This window comes from Bos grunniens, chromosome 17, assembly GCF_055505025.1.
Source record: "Bos grunniens cultivar Pamir isolate PY7600 chromosome 17, Bosgru_T2T1.0, whole genome shotgun sequence".
In the NCBI taxonomy this organism is placed as follows: Eukaryota; Metazoa; Chordata; class Mammalia; order Artiodactyla; family Bovidae; genus Bos; species Bos grunniens.
In genome coordinates, this window is record NC_141181.1 from 40,795,582 (window position 1) to 40,812,498 (window position 16,917).

The 16,917-nt window shown below is 40.7% G+C and overlaps 1 protein-coding gene across 33 annotated transcripts in view; it reads right to left on the bottom strand.

Moving 5' to 3' along the window:
• Positions 1–16,917, bottom strand: part of RXFP1 (relaxin family peptide receptor 1) — a 127,935-nt gene that overhangs the window by 91,728 nt on the left and 19,290 nt on the right. For all 33 annotated transcript variants that reach the window (XM_086346978.1, XM_086346970.1, XM_086346945.1 and 30 more), the window contains exon 2: positions 1,244–1,381. Coding sequence is in view for 23 of the 33 variants with exons in the window: in XM_086346945.1 (XP_086203071.1) it covers positions 1,244–1,381 (138 nt within the window). In the remaining 10 variants the exon portion in view is untranslated. The remainder of the gene's footprint in view (positions 1–1,243; positions 1,382–16,917) is intronic.

Here is a 16,917-nt window from a genome sequence, read left to right on the forward strand (position 1 = left end):
GAATTTTTCAGATTCTATTAGTGTGGGTACAATTCTCAACACAGGGAAATTGAGGCTAAGAGAGGTTAAGAAATGCCTTCAAGGTTAATAACTCGTTATTTTTGCACCAGTTTTCAACCACTCAACCTTGTCTCCAGAGCCCATCCTCGCAATTACACTACTCTGTCTCTAAGACATTAACTGAGCAGATCTATGGCTTAAATTTAACCATGTGCCACAATCATTACTTTCTTGAAATATTGGCTGTGATACTAATACATAGAAGAGAATGCATTAAAAAAATATGTTGGAGTATAGTTGATTTACAATGTTGTGTTAGTTTCTGGTATACGGCAAAGTGATTCAGTTACACACATATAAATCATTATACTGGATGAATATATATATATATAGTCTTTAATAGATTCCTTTACACTATAGTTTATTACAAGATAAAGAATATATTCCCTGTGCTACAGAGTAGGTCTGTGTTGTTTACTTATAAAAAGTGTGTATGTCTTAGTTTCTAATTCCTAATTGCTCTCTCCCTAATCTCCTTGAAAGTGAAAAGTGAAAGTGAAGTCGCTCAGTCGTGTCCGACTCTTTGCAACCCCGTGGACTGTAGCCCACCAGGCTCCTCCGTCCATGGGATTCTCCAGGCAAGAGTACTGGAGTGGGTTGCCATTTCCTTCTCCAGGGGATCTTCCCGACCCAGGGATCGAACCCAGGTCTCCCGCATTGCAGGCAGACGCTTTAACCTCTGAGCCACCAGGGAAGCCCCCTAATCTCCTTATGCATACAGTAATCATAAGTTTGTTTTCTATGTCTACCAGTCTGTTTCTGTTTGGTAAATAAGGTCATTTGGGTCATATTTTAGATTTCACATAAAAGTGATATCATATGGTATTAGTCTTTCTCTGTCTGGCTTGCCTCGTTTGGTACGGTCATTTCTAGGTCCAGGTGTGTTGCTGCAAATGGCATTCTTTCACTTTTTTATAGCTGAGTGGTATTCTGTTGTGTGTGTATTATATTATGTATATATAATACCACATCTTCTTTATAAGAATAAATATTTTAAACTAATAAAATAAATGTAAGATTTCCTTAAGTGACATGTATTTTTGATTCTCAACTTCATTTCTCTTTTCCCATTTCTATTTCAAGAGTCTCAGCGGCTGGATACTGGCCCTTCTGCCCTTGGGTCCTGCCAGGACTTGACCCCGGCCCTTCTGCCCGCCCAGCTGTGACCCAGGAGACTGCTCACCACAGTTGTCCTCGTCCACGTGGTTTTCGCAGTCGTCCACGCCATTGCATTGCAGCTGCTGAGGTAAGCACTTGGTGGTGTTGCCGCAGGGGAAGTAGCCCAGGTCGCAGGGTGCGTTCTGCGCTCTGCCGGGAGCGACTGTGATGTGGAAGGGGAGAGAGGTTTACACAAGGCCCTGCACACAGTGACTCCCCACAGTCTGCAAACCTACTTCTTGTCATCCTGGCAGGTCCCCCCTTCCTTATGCTGCCTCACCTTGAGCATTAGCCTGATGCCAGTGCTTTTCCAAGAACCTCCACACCTAAGCAAAGTTCTTTTCCACATCTTCAGAAAATGCCAGGATTCCCCGCTCCTTGCCTTTTCTCATGTTTCCCACCTGCAATTTCCTTGTCATTCCTCTTTTCTATGAAAGGTCTGCCCATACTTTATAGTTGAGCTCAATTCCCCTTTTCTCTTTCAAACATATTTCATCCAATCATTTTTAAAATAAGGACTTTCTTGCATTCTTACTGTTGACTGAGGATCATGGCTGGTTTGGTACTGGGGTGGAAGAGAACAGGCCAGGCAGTAGGAACTGCCATAGCGGGCCCTGTGCCCTGTAGCATGTAGCATTAATAAAATGCTTTCTGCCCTTTTCATATGGGCTTCTTTTTCTTATAAATTTCATTTAAGCTTCCTCTATGTCTATTCATGATTTAACTCATTTCTTTTTTGTGCTAAATAATATTCCATGGTCTGAATGAAACATATTGATAGATTCTATTGATTCACCTAACAGAAGGACATCTTGCAAGCTTTGGCAGTTTTTAATAAAGCTCCTATTCACATCTATCTGTAGGTTTTTGTGTGAAGGGACATAAATTAATTTTTCCATTTAAAACTCCAGATTTATATGAGCTCAAAGATTATTATAGAATCCAAGATAATTCTGTTGCTTATTATCCTTCTGAAGTTTGTACATCTTTGAGACTTTCTGGAATAATAGTCAATTATAAAGAAAAACACAGAAAGGATTGAACAGTCAATAAAGGACTTTCTTGCATTCTTACTGTTGACTGAGGATCGTGGCTGGTTTGTACTGGGGAGGAAGAGAACAGGCCAGGTTGTAGGAACTGCCAGAGCTTACTCATATGTGGGAGTGGGGGGGGGTGGTGGTGGTGACACCTATTTAATGTTAAAAATCAAGTTGTTATTTTGATATTAAATTGTATGAACTATTTATATATTTTGGATATTAACTCTTTACTGGTCATATCATTTGCAAATATTTTCTATCATTCAGCAGGTTGTCTTTTCAATTTTTAAAAAAATTAAAAAAAATTTTTGGCCATGCCGTATAGCGTGTGGGATTTTATTTCCCCAGTCAAGGATTGAAGCCATGCCCCCTGCAGGGGAAGTGTGGTGCCCTAACCACTGGACTTCTAGGGAAGTCCCTTTTTGTCATTTCATTTTGTTAATGGTTTCCCTTGCTGTGTAAAAGCTTTTAAGTTTCATTAGGTCCCATTTGTTTAGTTTTAGTTTTATTATCTTTGCCTGAGGTGACAGAGTAAAAAAAATATTGCTATGATTTATGTCAAAGAGTGTTTTGCTTATGTTTTCTTCTAGGAGTTTAATGGTTTCCTGTCTTACATATAAGCCTTTAATTCATTCTGAGTTAAAACAATTTGGTCCCGTTCTATTTTTTGAAATTATTAAGATAGGAATAAAAAATGACTTTTCCAAATATAAACTTATAATATTGGGTCTGCTTTGCTGTACATGCCTTACACTATCTATTCCTCAATCCTGATGGGCTCCTCTTCATTGAATCTCTGTGCAGATGATTCTATGCCGTTTGGATCCAAATAAGGAAGATTCAGTCATTTCTGGATGTGGAGCTTAAATGGAGTTAACAAACACCTTTTCACATCTCTGTTTACATTCATCTCGGGTGTGTGTGAATTTGCAAAATGCACTCACCAAGCATCAAGGGAAGAGAAAGGCAGCAGAAAGACAATAAGTCATTTCATTTGAATCATTTTTTGCTTATTTTTAAATTTAGTCCTAAATTTGGTAGTAAGCTCTTTTCAGATAAGGAGCGAACAGATGAGACAGAAAAGTTTAAGAAAATGGGGTTCAGTGCATGTGTTGCCAAGTTTAATAACAGGGAAGGTATGTGGCTTAGGAGTAGATGAATTTCTAAATACAATTTTTGAAGACTTTCTGACTATAGATGGCTCAGATGGTGGAGAGTTTGCCTGCCAGTACAGGAGACCTAAGAGATGCTGGTTTGATCCCTGGGCCAGGAAGATCCCCTGGTGAAGGGCATGGTAACCCACTCCGGTATTCTTGCCAGGAGAATCCCATGGACAGAGGAGCCCATCAGGCTACATTCCATGGGGTCATAAAGAGTTGGACACAACTCACACTTTCACTTTCACTGGATATATTTATGCACTGAGAAGAAGAAGGTCGTTCAGTCATGTCTGTCTGACTCTTTGTGACCCCATGGACTATACAGTTCATGGAATTCTCCAGGCCAGAATACTGGAGTGGGTAACCTTTCCCTTCTCCAGGGGATCTTCTCAACCCAGGGATCGAACCCAGGTCCATCATAGCAGGTGGATTCTTTACCAGCTGAGCCACGAGGGAAGCCCAAGAATACGGGAGTGGGTAGCCTATCCCTTCTCCAGGGGATCTTCCTGACTCAGAAAGTGAGCCCGGGTCTCCTGCATTGCAGGCGGATTCTTTATCAACTGAGCTATGAGGGGTTATGCAGTGGAATCAGAATATTAATAATTTCAACAGAGACTGTGTAGTGATAGATTCAGAACTGAATGAAAAAGACCTAGCAGAGCACTCGTGATGCAGGGACCATCTGATGACGGTGAGAGCACGGCAGTGATGAGGCGCTGGCTCTGTCAGCACAGTGTAAGTTAGTACTTAATATTGGCACAAAGGTATCTTGCTTTTCGAGATACCTGAATTTAGATTTTTGTGATTATAGCTTTTTAATTTAAATACTCTCATATCATACAAAAATCACTTATAATTTAAGAAATTCATAAATGATTTTTTAAAAAAGCACCCTAACTGAAAAATTACTCTAGTGCGTAAGAACTCAAATAAATATCACAGTCAAAATTTGAAGCAATTTGGAAAAAATGCACGATAATTTTAATTGCAACAGCAGAGACTTTTTTTGGATGAAGCACTTAAATGTGTTCCTTCTTTTGGAAATCCTATGAGATTGCGTGCGTGCTAAGTCGCTTCAATCGTGTCTGACTCTTTTCGACTGCATGGGCTGTAGCCTGCCCCGCCCCTCTGTCCATGGGATTCTCTAGGCAAGAATACTGGAGTGCGTTGCTGTGTTCTCCTCCAGGGGAGATCCTGAGCTAGGGATCAAACCTGTGTTTCTTATGTTTGCCTGTATTGGCAAATGGATTCTTTACCACTAGTGCCACCTGGGAAGCCCCCTGTAAGATTAAGTAGATGGAAAAACTGACGGAGAGCTCCATGAGCTGATTGCCAAGTGAAACACAGTGCTGAATGAAAATCAGTGACTTTCTTTTTCTCTGCCAAAGAGCAAATTACTGTCATTCTCCTATGACTAAAAATATGTATGTGCCTTGTCTGCATTTTGTGGGTCTGGGTAATGCACAAAGAAGGGACAGATGGTCTAGACTTTGTTCAGTGATCTTAACTTCTCTTTGACTTAATTGGGTCCTCATGTAATTCCCTGGTGGCTCAGAGGCAAAGAATCAGCCTGCAATGGAGGAGGCTCAGGTTCCATTCCTAGGTTGGAGAGATCCCCTGGAAGAGAAAATGGCAACCACTCTAGTATTCTTACCTGTAAAATCCCATGGACAGAAGAGCCTGGCAGGCTACAGTCCATGGGGTCTCAAAAAGAGTTGGACATGCCTTAGAAACTGAACGATAACAGCAATGTAATTCAAGGGCCAGAGTCAAAGAAGAAGTGAAGTGAAGCATGTTAGTAATGTGGTTTTGAGGAAACTGTCCTTGTTTCCATATCAGCTCAGTTCAGTCGCTCAATTGTTTCCAACTCTTTGTGACCCCCATGGACTGTAGCATGCCAGGCTTCTATGTCCATCACCAACTCCCGGAGACTACTCAAACTCATGTCCATCATGTTGGTAATGCCATCCAACCATCTCATCCTCTGTTGTCTCTTTCTCCTCCTGCCTTCAATCTTTCCCAGTATCAGGGTGTTTTCCAATGAGTTGGTTCTTTGCATCAGGTGACCAAAGTATTGGAGTTTCAGCTTTAGCATCAGTCCTTCCAATGAATGTTCAGCACTAATTTCCTTTAGGATTGACTGGTTGGATCTCCTTGCAGTCCAAGGGACTCTCAAGAGTCTTCTTCAACACCACAATTCAAAAGCATCAATTCTTCAGCGCTGAGGTTTCTTTATAGTCCAACTCTCACATCCATACATGACTACTAGAAAAACCATAGTTTTGATTAGATGGGTTTTTGTTGGCAAAGTAATGTCTCTGCTTTTTAATATGCTGTCTAGGTTGGTCATAGCTTTTCTCCCAAGGAGCAAGCATCTTTTAATTTCATGGCTGCAGTCACCATCTGCAGTGATTTTGGAGCCCAAAAAAATAAAATCTGCCACTGTTTCCATTGTTTCCCCATATATTTGCCATGAAGTAATGGCACCAGATGCCATGGTCTTAGTTTTCTGAATGTTGAGTTTTAAGCCAACTTTTTCACTTTCCTCTTTCACTTTCATCAAGAGGCTCTTTAGTTCTTCTTCACTTCTGCCATAAGGGTGGTGTCATCTGCATATCTGATGTTATTGATATTTCTCCCAGGATCTTGATTCCAGCTTGTGGTTCATCCAGCCTGGCATTTCACATGATGTGTCCTGCATATGAGTTAAATAAGCAGGGTGACAATATACAGCCTTGACATACTCCTTTCCCAATTTGGAACCAGTCTGTTGTTCCATGTCCAGTTCTAACTGTTGCTTCTTGACCTGCATACAGATTTCTCAAGAGGCAGGTCAGGTGGTCTGGTATTCCCATCTCTTTCAGAATTTTCCACAGTTTGTTGTGATCCACACAGTCAAAGGCTTTGGTATAGTCAATAAAGCAGAGATAGATGTTTTTCTGGAACTCTTTTGCTTTTTCCACGATCCAGCGGATGTTGGCAATTTGATCTCTGGTTCCTCTGCCTTTTCTAAAACCAGCTTGAATATCTGGAATTTCATGGTTCATGTACTGTTGAAGCTTGGCTTGGAGAATTTTGAGCATTACTTTGCTAGCATGTGAGATGAGTGAAATTGAACATTCTTTGGCATTGCCTTTCTTTGGGATTGGAATGAAAACTGACCTTTAACGGTCTTGTGGCCACTGCTGAGTTTTCCAGATTTGCTGGCATATTGAGTGCAGCACTTTCACAGCATCATCTTTAAGGATTTGAAAACACTCAGCTGGAATTCCATCACCTCCACTAGCTTTGCTTGTAGTGATTCTTCCTAAGGCCCACTTGACTTCACATTCCAGGATGTCTGGTTCTAGGTGAGTGACCACACCATCATAGTTATCTGGGTTATGAAGATCTTTTTTGTACAGTTCTTCTGTGTATTCTCACCACCTCTTCTTAATATCTTCTGCTTCTGTTAGGTCCATACCATTTCTGTCCTTTATTATGTTCATCTTTGCATGAAATATTCCCTTGGTATCTCTAATTTTCTTGAAGAGATCTCTAGTCTTTCCCATTCTATTGTTTTCCTCTATTTCTTTGCATTGATTGTTGAGGAAGCCTTTCTTATCTCTCCTTGCTTTTCTTTGGAACTCTGCTTTCAAATGTTTCCATATACTAAAGTGGTTATGATGGGGCTGGCTATCATTTGGAGGGGAGCGACATGATCTGACTTGGGTCACGTTTAAATCTTGAATCCCTCTATCAGAACTAAAATCTTAAAGGTTTCAATAAATATGTGTTGGAAACTAAGTTCCTTCTGATTTATCTTTAGTAGAATAAAAGTCAGCTTTTACTTTTTGACAGACCTCGACAGAAATGCACAAGCACTTATGGATGTGTCTAGGGGAACTCATTTTTTATGGAAAACAGTAACTCAGTGAAATTATAGCCCTTATTCTGTAACACCATTAAATGTTAATATAGAAAAATGTCAGCTTTGTTGCTCTCGAATCAGTGCAGTCACTGCATTAAAGGCCGTTCTGCAAACTTAAATTCAGAATAAAGGAGGTGAATATAATTGGTATGTTTAATCGTTTATAGTATTTCTGAATAGCCATGACTTGGCAAACACTAAGATAAGAGTTTTATTGGATTCTGTGTCTGACTACCAACATTTGAAATCCCTTTTATACTCTATGGAAAAATATGCAATATTCCTATTTTGGGGGTAACTACCCACAACATCAAAAGTGTAGGAGTCTGTTAAAATACTTTGTTAGCAAGTAAAACTTAAAACAAGACAAGGAAAACCCATTAGAAACTTTCCATATATTTAACCCATTTATTTTATAATTTCTATCTTAAATACCCAGGTCTCCTGCATTGTGGGTGAATTCTTTACCACCTGAGCCATGAGGAAAGCCCAAATGCTGACTATCAATAACTATTTCAGATATCCAACAACAAAACAAATAAAAATACCAGTAGTAATAGAGGATTCTTAAGTAAAAATGTTATGTAATTACAGAACTATATGTTATATAGCTATGTGTTATACAAGTGAATCAGTGTGCTGTACACTGGAAACATTATAAATTAACTATATTCCAGTAAAAATTTTCTTCTTCTTAAAAAAATCTGAAGCTGTTTACAGATAATTCAAATGTATGAAAATCTGGCTTATTGGCTATAGATGAAAAAACACTGATTTGTAACCAGCCTGTTTTCTTTAGGCTTTTTGAAAAGAGGTAGGACCAAGCCAGTGGCTCTCAATCAGGGATGATTTTGTAGCCTGGGGACAGTTGGCAGAGTCTGGAGATATATTTTATATTATTACTACTTGGCAGGAGGTGCTACTAGCATCTAATAAGTAAAGTCCAGTGATGCTGTTAAACATCTCACAATGCACAGGACAGTTCACTCAAAGATTTGTCTTCCTAAAATGTCGATAGTGCCCAGATTGAGAAACCCAGAAGTAGGTGTTGCTGAAGCCCCAGTGGGGAAAGCATTCCTTTTCAGCAGCCTAGAACACATGGGCTCACTTGCAGGCAGGCAGTTTGTTACTTTTGTGACTTGTTTATCTCCTAGTGGAGATTTTCTAGCTGCTTTCATGAGATCTTAGAAGTGGGGGGACATTACCAAACAGAGGCACCACTGCAGCTGTTGTGTCTCTTGGAAGGTTGTTATCACTGTTGTTTTGGCAAGTAACGCAGGGAAGAGGCTGCGTTTATTCTGTGCCCTGATGCCAGGGATGACATTCAAGTCAGTTATAAGGAGTCATCTCTTAGCTATTGGAATCATTAAACAGTGGATGGGGTTACTGAGACAACCTCTGGAGGTTTTGAAAAATTGGATAGCTAATTTAAGAGTATTCTGCCAAATTAAGGGAATTGGGAGCAAAATATTTTCAGGCTGCTTGAATTCATTCTCTCAGTCTGTGAATAACATAAACAGATGTTTAAAAGAAATTATTATTTAAAGGAATATTTTAGACTTCAAATTTGAGATTTTGCTGCTGCTGCTGCTAAGTCGCTTCAGTCGTGTCTAACTCTGTGCGGCCCCATAGATGGAAGCCCACCAGGCTCCGCCATCCCTGGGATTCTCCAGGCAAGAACATTGGAGTGGGTTGCCATTTCCTTCTCCAATGCATGAAAGTGAAAAGTGAAAGGGAAGTCGATCAGTCGTGTCTGACTCTTCACGACCCCATGGACTGCAGCCTACCAGACTCCTCTGTCCATTGGATTTTCCAGGCAAGAGTACTGGAGTGGGGTGCCATTGCCTTCTCCGTTGAGATTTTGAGATATACACAAAAAAAACTTGAAAAATTCAATTGCTTATACCTCAATAAAGCTGAAACAGTAAAAACAAAAAAACAAACAAAAAAAACAAGTAAAACAAAAACAACATCACCAATGTCCTTGAAGAGGAAATGTTAAAATTTTACATAACCTCCTGCTCGTTCTGCCTCTGTAACTTTGCTTCTTACAAAGTCTGGATCATGTAGGTCACGTAGTCTCAGAAAGTGGGGACTCACAATACTAGGAACTGGAGCTTATCTCACTCACCCTTGTCCTGCTCTTTGCAATTGCCCAGCCCCTGCAAACCTGCTTAATCATGCCTGTCCGTGTAAAGGTCAGGCATCCCCCTCCCTGTCTTGACTGCTGTTCCCGGGCACATGAAACCCCTTAGTTTAAATCAGCCTATTAGCAGCTAGTGTTGCCCTACTATAGTAGGCTGACCTACTATATAGTTGACCTACTCTAGTAGGTCTATGGAGAAGGCAATGGCAACCCACTTCAGTACTCTTGCCTGGAAAATCCCATGGGTGGAGGAGCCTGGTAGGCTGCAGTCCATGGGGTCGCTAGGAGTTGGACACAACTGAGCGACTTCACTTTCACTTTTCACTTTCATGCATTGGAGAAGGAAATGGCAACCCACTCTAGTGTTCTTGCCTGGAGAATCCCAGGGACAGGGGAGCCTGGTGGGCTGCCGTCTATGGGGTCGCACAGAGTCGGACACGACTGAATCGACTTAGCAGCAGCAGCAGCAGCAGCAGTAGGTCTATAAAAAGTCTGTAACCCCTTTGTTTGGGACTCAGAGCTTAGAGTGTTAACTCCTCTGAGCCCACCAGCATAATAAAACTGAGTTTTCCAACTTTCTGAGTGTGGTGCTTGGTTTCTTGATTACTGGTTTCTGCAACATCCTGACTAAATCCTGGTACTCAATGTCTCTTCATGATCTTGTCTTAGTCCAGTTTCTTCTTATAACTCATTTGGGGCCAGATGAACTAGACATTCAATTTCTCAAGAATTATGCCTCTCTTATTGACTGTCCTCACTGCAGTCTGACTGCAGAACTTATAGAGCACTGACTCAAGAGCGGAACTGTCTGTGGTCCCCAAATGTGCCAGGCACACTACTCTTCCTTCTAATAAAATGGGAGGGGCCTTGATGCCATGTGGCAGCGGATCTCTGTTCTACGCACTCTCCCATCTCCTAGACGATGATTTCATTCCTTCTTTCCTTGAGCCTACATTGCACACTCTGCCTCCTTTGCACCCTCTTCACACTGGTCCAAAGTCAGCATCCCACCCCTGCACCCTCCCCCCCATTTCCATCCTTCTTTCCTGCTTCAGATGGATCGATGATTCTCCCTTCTCTCTCTACCACGTCCATTTTCACCTCTTTCCTGAAACATGCTGTGTCCCCCTTCTTAAAAACAAGACTAAAGAAAACACATTTCATTCCCCACACCAGGTGCATCTTTATTTTGTATCTCCCCCTTTTAGCAAAACTTGTCAGAAAAGTCTATACTGGTGTGTCTGATTCTATTTTGGGTTTAGCTTTACTTCTAAGGGCTTTCCTGGTGCCTCAGAGGGTAAAGAATCTGCCCGCAATGCAGGAGACCCAGGTTTGATCCCTGGGTCAGGAAGATACCCTGGGGAAGGGAATGCCAATCCGCTCTAGTATTCTGGCCTGGAGAATTCTATGGACAGAGGAACCTGGCAGGCTACAGTCCATGGATACCAAAGAGTTGGACACAACTGAGCAACTAACACTTTCACTTTTTCACTTTTACTTCTAAAGGTTTGGAGATCTGTTGAAACCAAATGAATTTGGGTTATCATGTTTGTAATGGGGAAGAACAACTCTGATTCCATATTGAAACGGCTTCTTTTACTTTAAACTTGGTATGGCTTTTGCTATACTTAATCACTAAAGGAATGTTGCCTACAGCTTAAAGTATATATAATGCCCCATCTCTGGGAACCTTGAATGTTAAGAGTTAAGCTTGAGGGTTAAGCTATAATACCTTTGTTAAACTCACAGAAAATATCCTGACCAGATCCTCCAGTGAATGGCTGCGGGAAAGAAGAAATTAACATATCCTTTCTGGAGTCTGGTTAGAACCAGAATATATTTGCAACAACTTACTACCTTTTTACCTTTATCTCCTCCCCTCATGCTTTTTGTTCTACAAAAGAAACCTGGGAAAGGTAACTCTTTGAGGCACTGGTCCACCATCTTTTTGGTCTGGGGGCTTTCTGAATAAAGGCACTATTTCTTATCCCAACAACCCATCTCTCGATTTATTGGCCTGTCATGCGGAAGCAGTCTGAGCTTGGGCTTGCTAAGACACTGACGCATTAGGGCCCTTGAGGGCATTCGTGTCCTATAACTTTGACCACAGACTCCTGTGCTTTTGGAGTTGTTTCAGCTTCTTGTGTTTTTTCCTGCACGGTTCTTTACCAGCTGTCACTTCACTATCGTTAATGTGTCTGCTCTGTGGTCTCGGTGCACTCATTACCATTTCTAATTTATTACTTAAATCTGCTGTGGCTAAAACTGCAGATACTTGGACATGACATGTAGACCTCTGTGTAAAGTGTGAGCCAGTGAGCTATGAAAAAGGAGAAGACTTCTTTCTTTTTTAATGCCTGGGTTTTCAAGAATTAAAGTTTTGGAGATTGTAGGATGAGTGATCTTTAGTTGGGTGAGATGCTGTTGTAAGCATTGTTCAAGGCTTATGGTTCTGCCATAATAAACATCCAGTGAGCATTTGCCAAGTGAGCGCACATACTTCCCAACACACAGAATAGCTGGGAGTCCTAAATCTTGTATTTTTACATTTCTAGTCTATGTGTCAAACTAGGACACGATTCTTTGTCTACTGTTCAACCATCCCATTTGATTCCTGCTCAGTGGCTGACAGCAGTTTATTGATGACACTGCAGCAAAAAGACAGATTTGAAATCAAGGGCAATTAAACATCTTCCTAATGACCTTTCTACCCAGCAGCTCCTTTCCACTCCCATTGTCTCAGCTGTGATTCCAATCTAGATTATCTCACATCTGCCTGGTACACTTTAAAAAAAAAAAAATTTTTATTTTGTATTGGGGTATAACCAATTAACAATGTTGTGATAGTTTCAGGTGAACGGTAAAGGCATTCAACCATATATTTATGTGTATCTGTTCTCCTCCAAACTCGCCTCATCCAGGTTGCTACATAACATTGAGCAGAGTTCTATGTGCTATACAAGTTGGTCCTTGTTGGTTATCTGTTTTAAATATAGCAATGTGTACATGTCCATTCCAAACTCCCTATGCTTTCCCCCCATCCTTCCCCCTGGCACCCATAAGTTCATTCTCTAAGTCTGTGAGTCTCTTTCTGCTTTGTAAGTAAGTTCATCTGGTTGATACACTTTTAATGGCTTCCTTTGCATTACAATTTAGCCTTAGAGTCAAAGCAACTACAACCACAATCTACTTTCTTAAACCTAAGAGTCCAGTGCATTGACCTTCTCACTCTAATCAGAAGATTTTTCTTTCATGTTTTTGAGCATGTACTAAATTTTAGGGACTAGCAATGAGAGCTTTACATATTTTATTTCATTCTCATAACAATGCCATTGAATCATTATTAATATTATCATAATTTTACCATAGAAGGTAAGGCACAGAGCAGTAAGTTGCTCAGGGATCACACAACTAGGACATGGCAGAACTGAGGTTCAGGCTCAGGACTGTTTGATTTCAGAACGTGTGCTTTTAACCACTGCTCCCATATATTGACAAGCCTAGGAGCTCCTGAAAACCACCCATATTTCTGTTTCTTGACTTGTGACAGTTGTTCTGCATATCTTATTTTCACCCAAGTTTTACCCTTCATAATCAAGGTCAATTACAACTTCAAACTGATCCCTTCTCTGAGCATTTCTATTCTGGGTGATCTGTCCCTCTTTTGAAACCTTTCAGTGCAAGGATGAGATGCTGGCTGCTTCATCAGGGTACTTTACATTTATGTTGCCTTGGGTGTTGCAAGATATTTCCCCACAAGGTCAAAGACAAGCATGATGTGTCTACATAGACATAGTCCCACTGCTTCTTGACAGACATATTGGAGATGGCAGCCCTGCAAATTTGGACTCAGGGTTCAGAGGAGCAATAATTTCCAAGGAAGGCAATGGTTTATCACCCTGGCTTCTCCTTCCTTCATATTTAGAGAGTAAATTAAAAAAGCAAAAAGGAAAAAACATGGTTCTCTCATTAATTTTCCTTTTTGAAGAAGTTTCCAGAAATAAACAACTGAATTGATGAAGCCTCATGGAGAACTTTATATTTAAATATCTCAGGTATGTGCAAGAGGGGCCAAACAGCAGAGTGGAAAATAGGAACCCTGTGTTCTGAGAGGCAGATGACAATACTGAAAGCCAGCAGGGTTTTGTTTTACTCTTGGGTGTGCCTCTCAGTTGATGGGCAAATTTTAGCAAGGTTCTTCATTTTCCTGGACTCCAGCTTTCCTCACCTGTTAAAGGTGGAAACAGTACCAGTTGTTGTAATATTATTTGACTCAAGGAGGAAGGTGAGGTGTTAATAAACATGCATGAAAGTTCATTTTTCAAGGGGCCGTAGATAGGAGAGAAGAGAAAAGAAGGAAAACTGACAAGAAAACTAGAATGAGATTGAGCAGGAGGGAATAAGTGAATCTACAGTGTTGGGAGGAGTCAGGGAATCGGTTGGTTGCTGACTGGCTGTCCATTTCCCTTTTCCTCTAATACCGGAATCCGCATTGTTTTTGTGTTGATGGTGCATTCAGTGCCGAAAAAAGAAACGTCTGTCTAAATAGTAAAGCTACTTTCATTTCCCAGGTTCTCTGCTGCCTGGGCATTTAGGCATGACTGTGGGACCAAATCCTGACCTATACAATCTGAGAATCAGAATTCTTCTAATGGGATTTCTGGGAAAACTATTGTGGAAAGATGGACCTACATGCCACTTGGACTTGGTGTCTGGAGCTTCAGTGGCCATCTTTCCATGAATTAGGAGATAAACCTTTAATTTGATAATCAACACAGAGGATGGTGAAGTGGGAAATACAGGAAAAACCCAGGACCCTAATGGCATGGCTGGAGAGCTGATCTGGTGCCATAAGCATTGACTGCTGCACTGTTAATGTGAGAAAAATTAATTCTTCTTTGTTTAAGACACAGTTGCTTGGTCCTTCTCTTTGTTGCACAGAGAGGGCATTTCTCACTGATAGAGAAGGATGGATGAAAACAGCAATGGAGACCCTCTACCTGGTGGAGAATGTCAGAACTCTGAGGGTAAAGGAACCTGGGAACAATCACCAACTGGCCTTGGGTAAGGCTTCAGAGATGACTCTGAAAGTTAGGATAGATAAATGCAAGTCTTTAAGCATTATCTGAGGACATTTACAAGAATGCTGCTAAGTCACTTCAGTCATGTCCGACTCTGTGATAGAGATGGGTAAAAACTGGAAATCTTGAGAGTCACAATTTTAAAGAAAAAGAAACAAAAATGGGACACAGTACTTTACAAAGAGATCCACTGTCAACACAGCAGCAATGCTTCCTCTGGTACATTTCTATGACAGCTTCCGTAACAGTCTTGTGTTTGCATCAGACAAACCAAAATTTGAGGAATACTCTGTATGGTTCCACTGGCCCTCGTTTTAAACTTACGTCATTGTCTTCAGATTAAAGGAGGCTACAGAGCTGTGGCTGCTGAATGCAAGGGTGTGATTAGGAAAAGAAATAATTTTTTTCTATAAAGGATGTAATTAGGATAATTGATAAAATATGAATATAGATGTTATATTAGATAGCCTTATTTTATCAGTGTTAACTTTCTTGAATTTAGTAATCATAAGAACGTAGTTTTTAGGAGAGCCAGGATGAAGTGTTTAGGGGAGAGGAGTCCTGGTGTCTGCAATTTGCTCTCAAATCATTCCTCAAGAAAACGTATGTGTGTGTGTGAGTTTGTTGAGAGAGAAAAGGCAAATGTGGGAAAATGTTAATGGGTAAGCCCGGGGGAAACGTATATGGGTGCTCATTGTACTACTTTTATCATAATTTTGTGGATTTGAAATTTTTTAAAGTACAATAAAAATTTTTGGTACATATTTTAATTTTTTAAACTTATTGTAGCTGAAACAGTTTGTAAAGTTTCTATGGCAATGAAAGTACAGAGTCTGAACCACTGGACCACCAGAGAATTCCCTAGAATTTTTATTATGTGAAGAACATTTAACTCACTCCTAGATGCCTGGTATTTGGATATATACCAACAGTTTTTGAGTAAATATGAAATTACCTGGACATCATATGTGTGTGTGTGTGTATAACGCATGTCTGCTTTAAGCTTTCTCAAATTATGGGAGTGAGACAAAGAATTTTAAATGCCAGAAGCGTTATTTGTTTATAAGATATATCATTCCATATCATCTGTGTGTTAATGAATTGGAATCTGATATTTTTCCATCTTTAACCCAAAGGACAATTTCAAAGGCATTTTTCAGGCTATGAGAGTTGGACAAGATTTTGTTGGCTATGATATAAATGTCTCCTGATGCATAGTGGGGATATTACCATTTGGGGAGGATATATGATGAGCAAGATTCTAAATGCCATTACGGGGCAGCTCAGGGCAGGGACACTTAGCCAATCAACATCTGCAGCCTGCAGATTAAGTGTCCACTGCTTCCTTTTTAGAATTCCCATGTGGCTGTTCTTTTGTGAATGACATCTACCACAGGCTTAATTGTAATGCTTTTCCATACAGCCAAGTATCAATTCAGCAAAAGTCAAACAGGCTCATTTAAATTGGAAAGCAGTGTTTTCCTGATCTTGCCTTTTCTTGAAGTTACTGCAACCACAGGCCACAGCATTTCCTGAGGCTTGGTCCCTACACCGTGCCTACAAGCCCAGTGCAGTTTGTGCATGGCTGCCATGGGGTAGGAGTTCCCATTGTGCCCTGTGGACTCTAAGTATATTTTGTTACTTCTCAGTTTCCTCTTCCAGAAAGCAGGGAATAGTGAAACTCCTTCCCAGGGTTTTTGGTGTGATTAGATGAAGCTAATGGATGAGAAAGAAGTCACATATACTAAATGTGAATTTCCCTTCTTTAGCCCATTGGTCTTAATTTCCAGGTAATTTCTATTGTAACTAACAATTGTTCTAAAAATACATTTAATAGAATTTATACTGTACAACCCATGAACTTGTAAGTAGCATAGGATGAATACTGACTGAGATGATAAGAGCCACATGTGGTCCACTTGGATACTAAGAGTCTCTCTGCTGCTGCTGCTGCTAAGTCGCTTCAGTCGTGTCCGACTCTGTGTGACCCCATAGACGGCAGCCCACCAGGCTCCCCTGTCTTTGGGATTCTCCAGGCAAGAACACTGGAGTGGGTTGCCATTTCCTTCTCCAATGCATGAAAGTGAAAAGTGAAAGTGAAGTTGCTCAGTCGTGTCCGACTCTAGCAACCCCATGGACTGCAGTCCACCAGGCTCCTCCGTCCATGGGATTTTCCAGGCAAAAGTACTGGAGTGGGGTGCCATTGCCTTCTCCAAAGAGTCTCTCTAATACCAAGTAAACGTTGCTTATGCCTCTCTTCTTCTCTTATAAATGTGTATCAGGAACGAGTTAATATACCCCTTTAATCTTTTGTAGAGCTCTCCCATTCTCAAACCCACCATGATTGAGTTCGAATGGACAT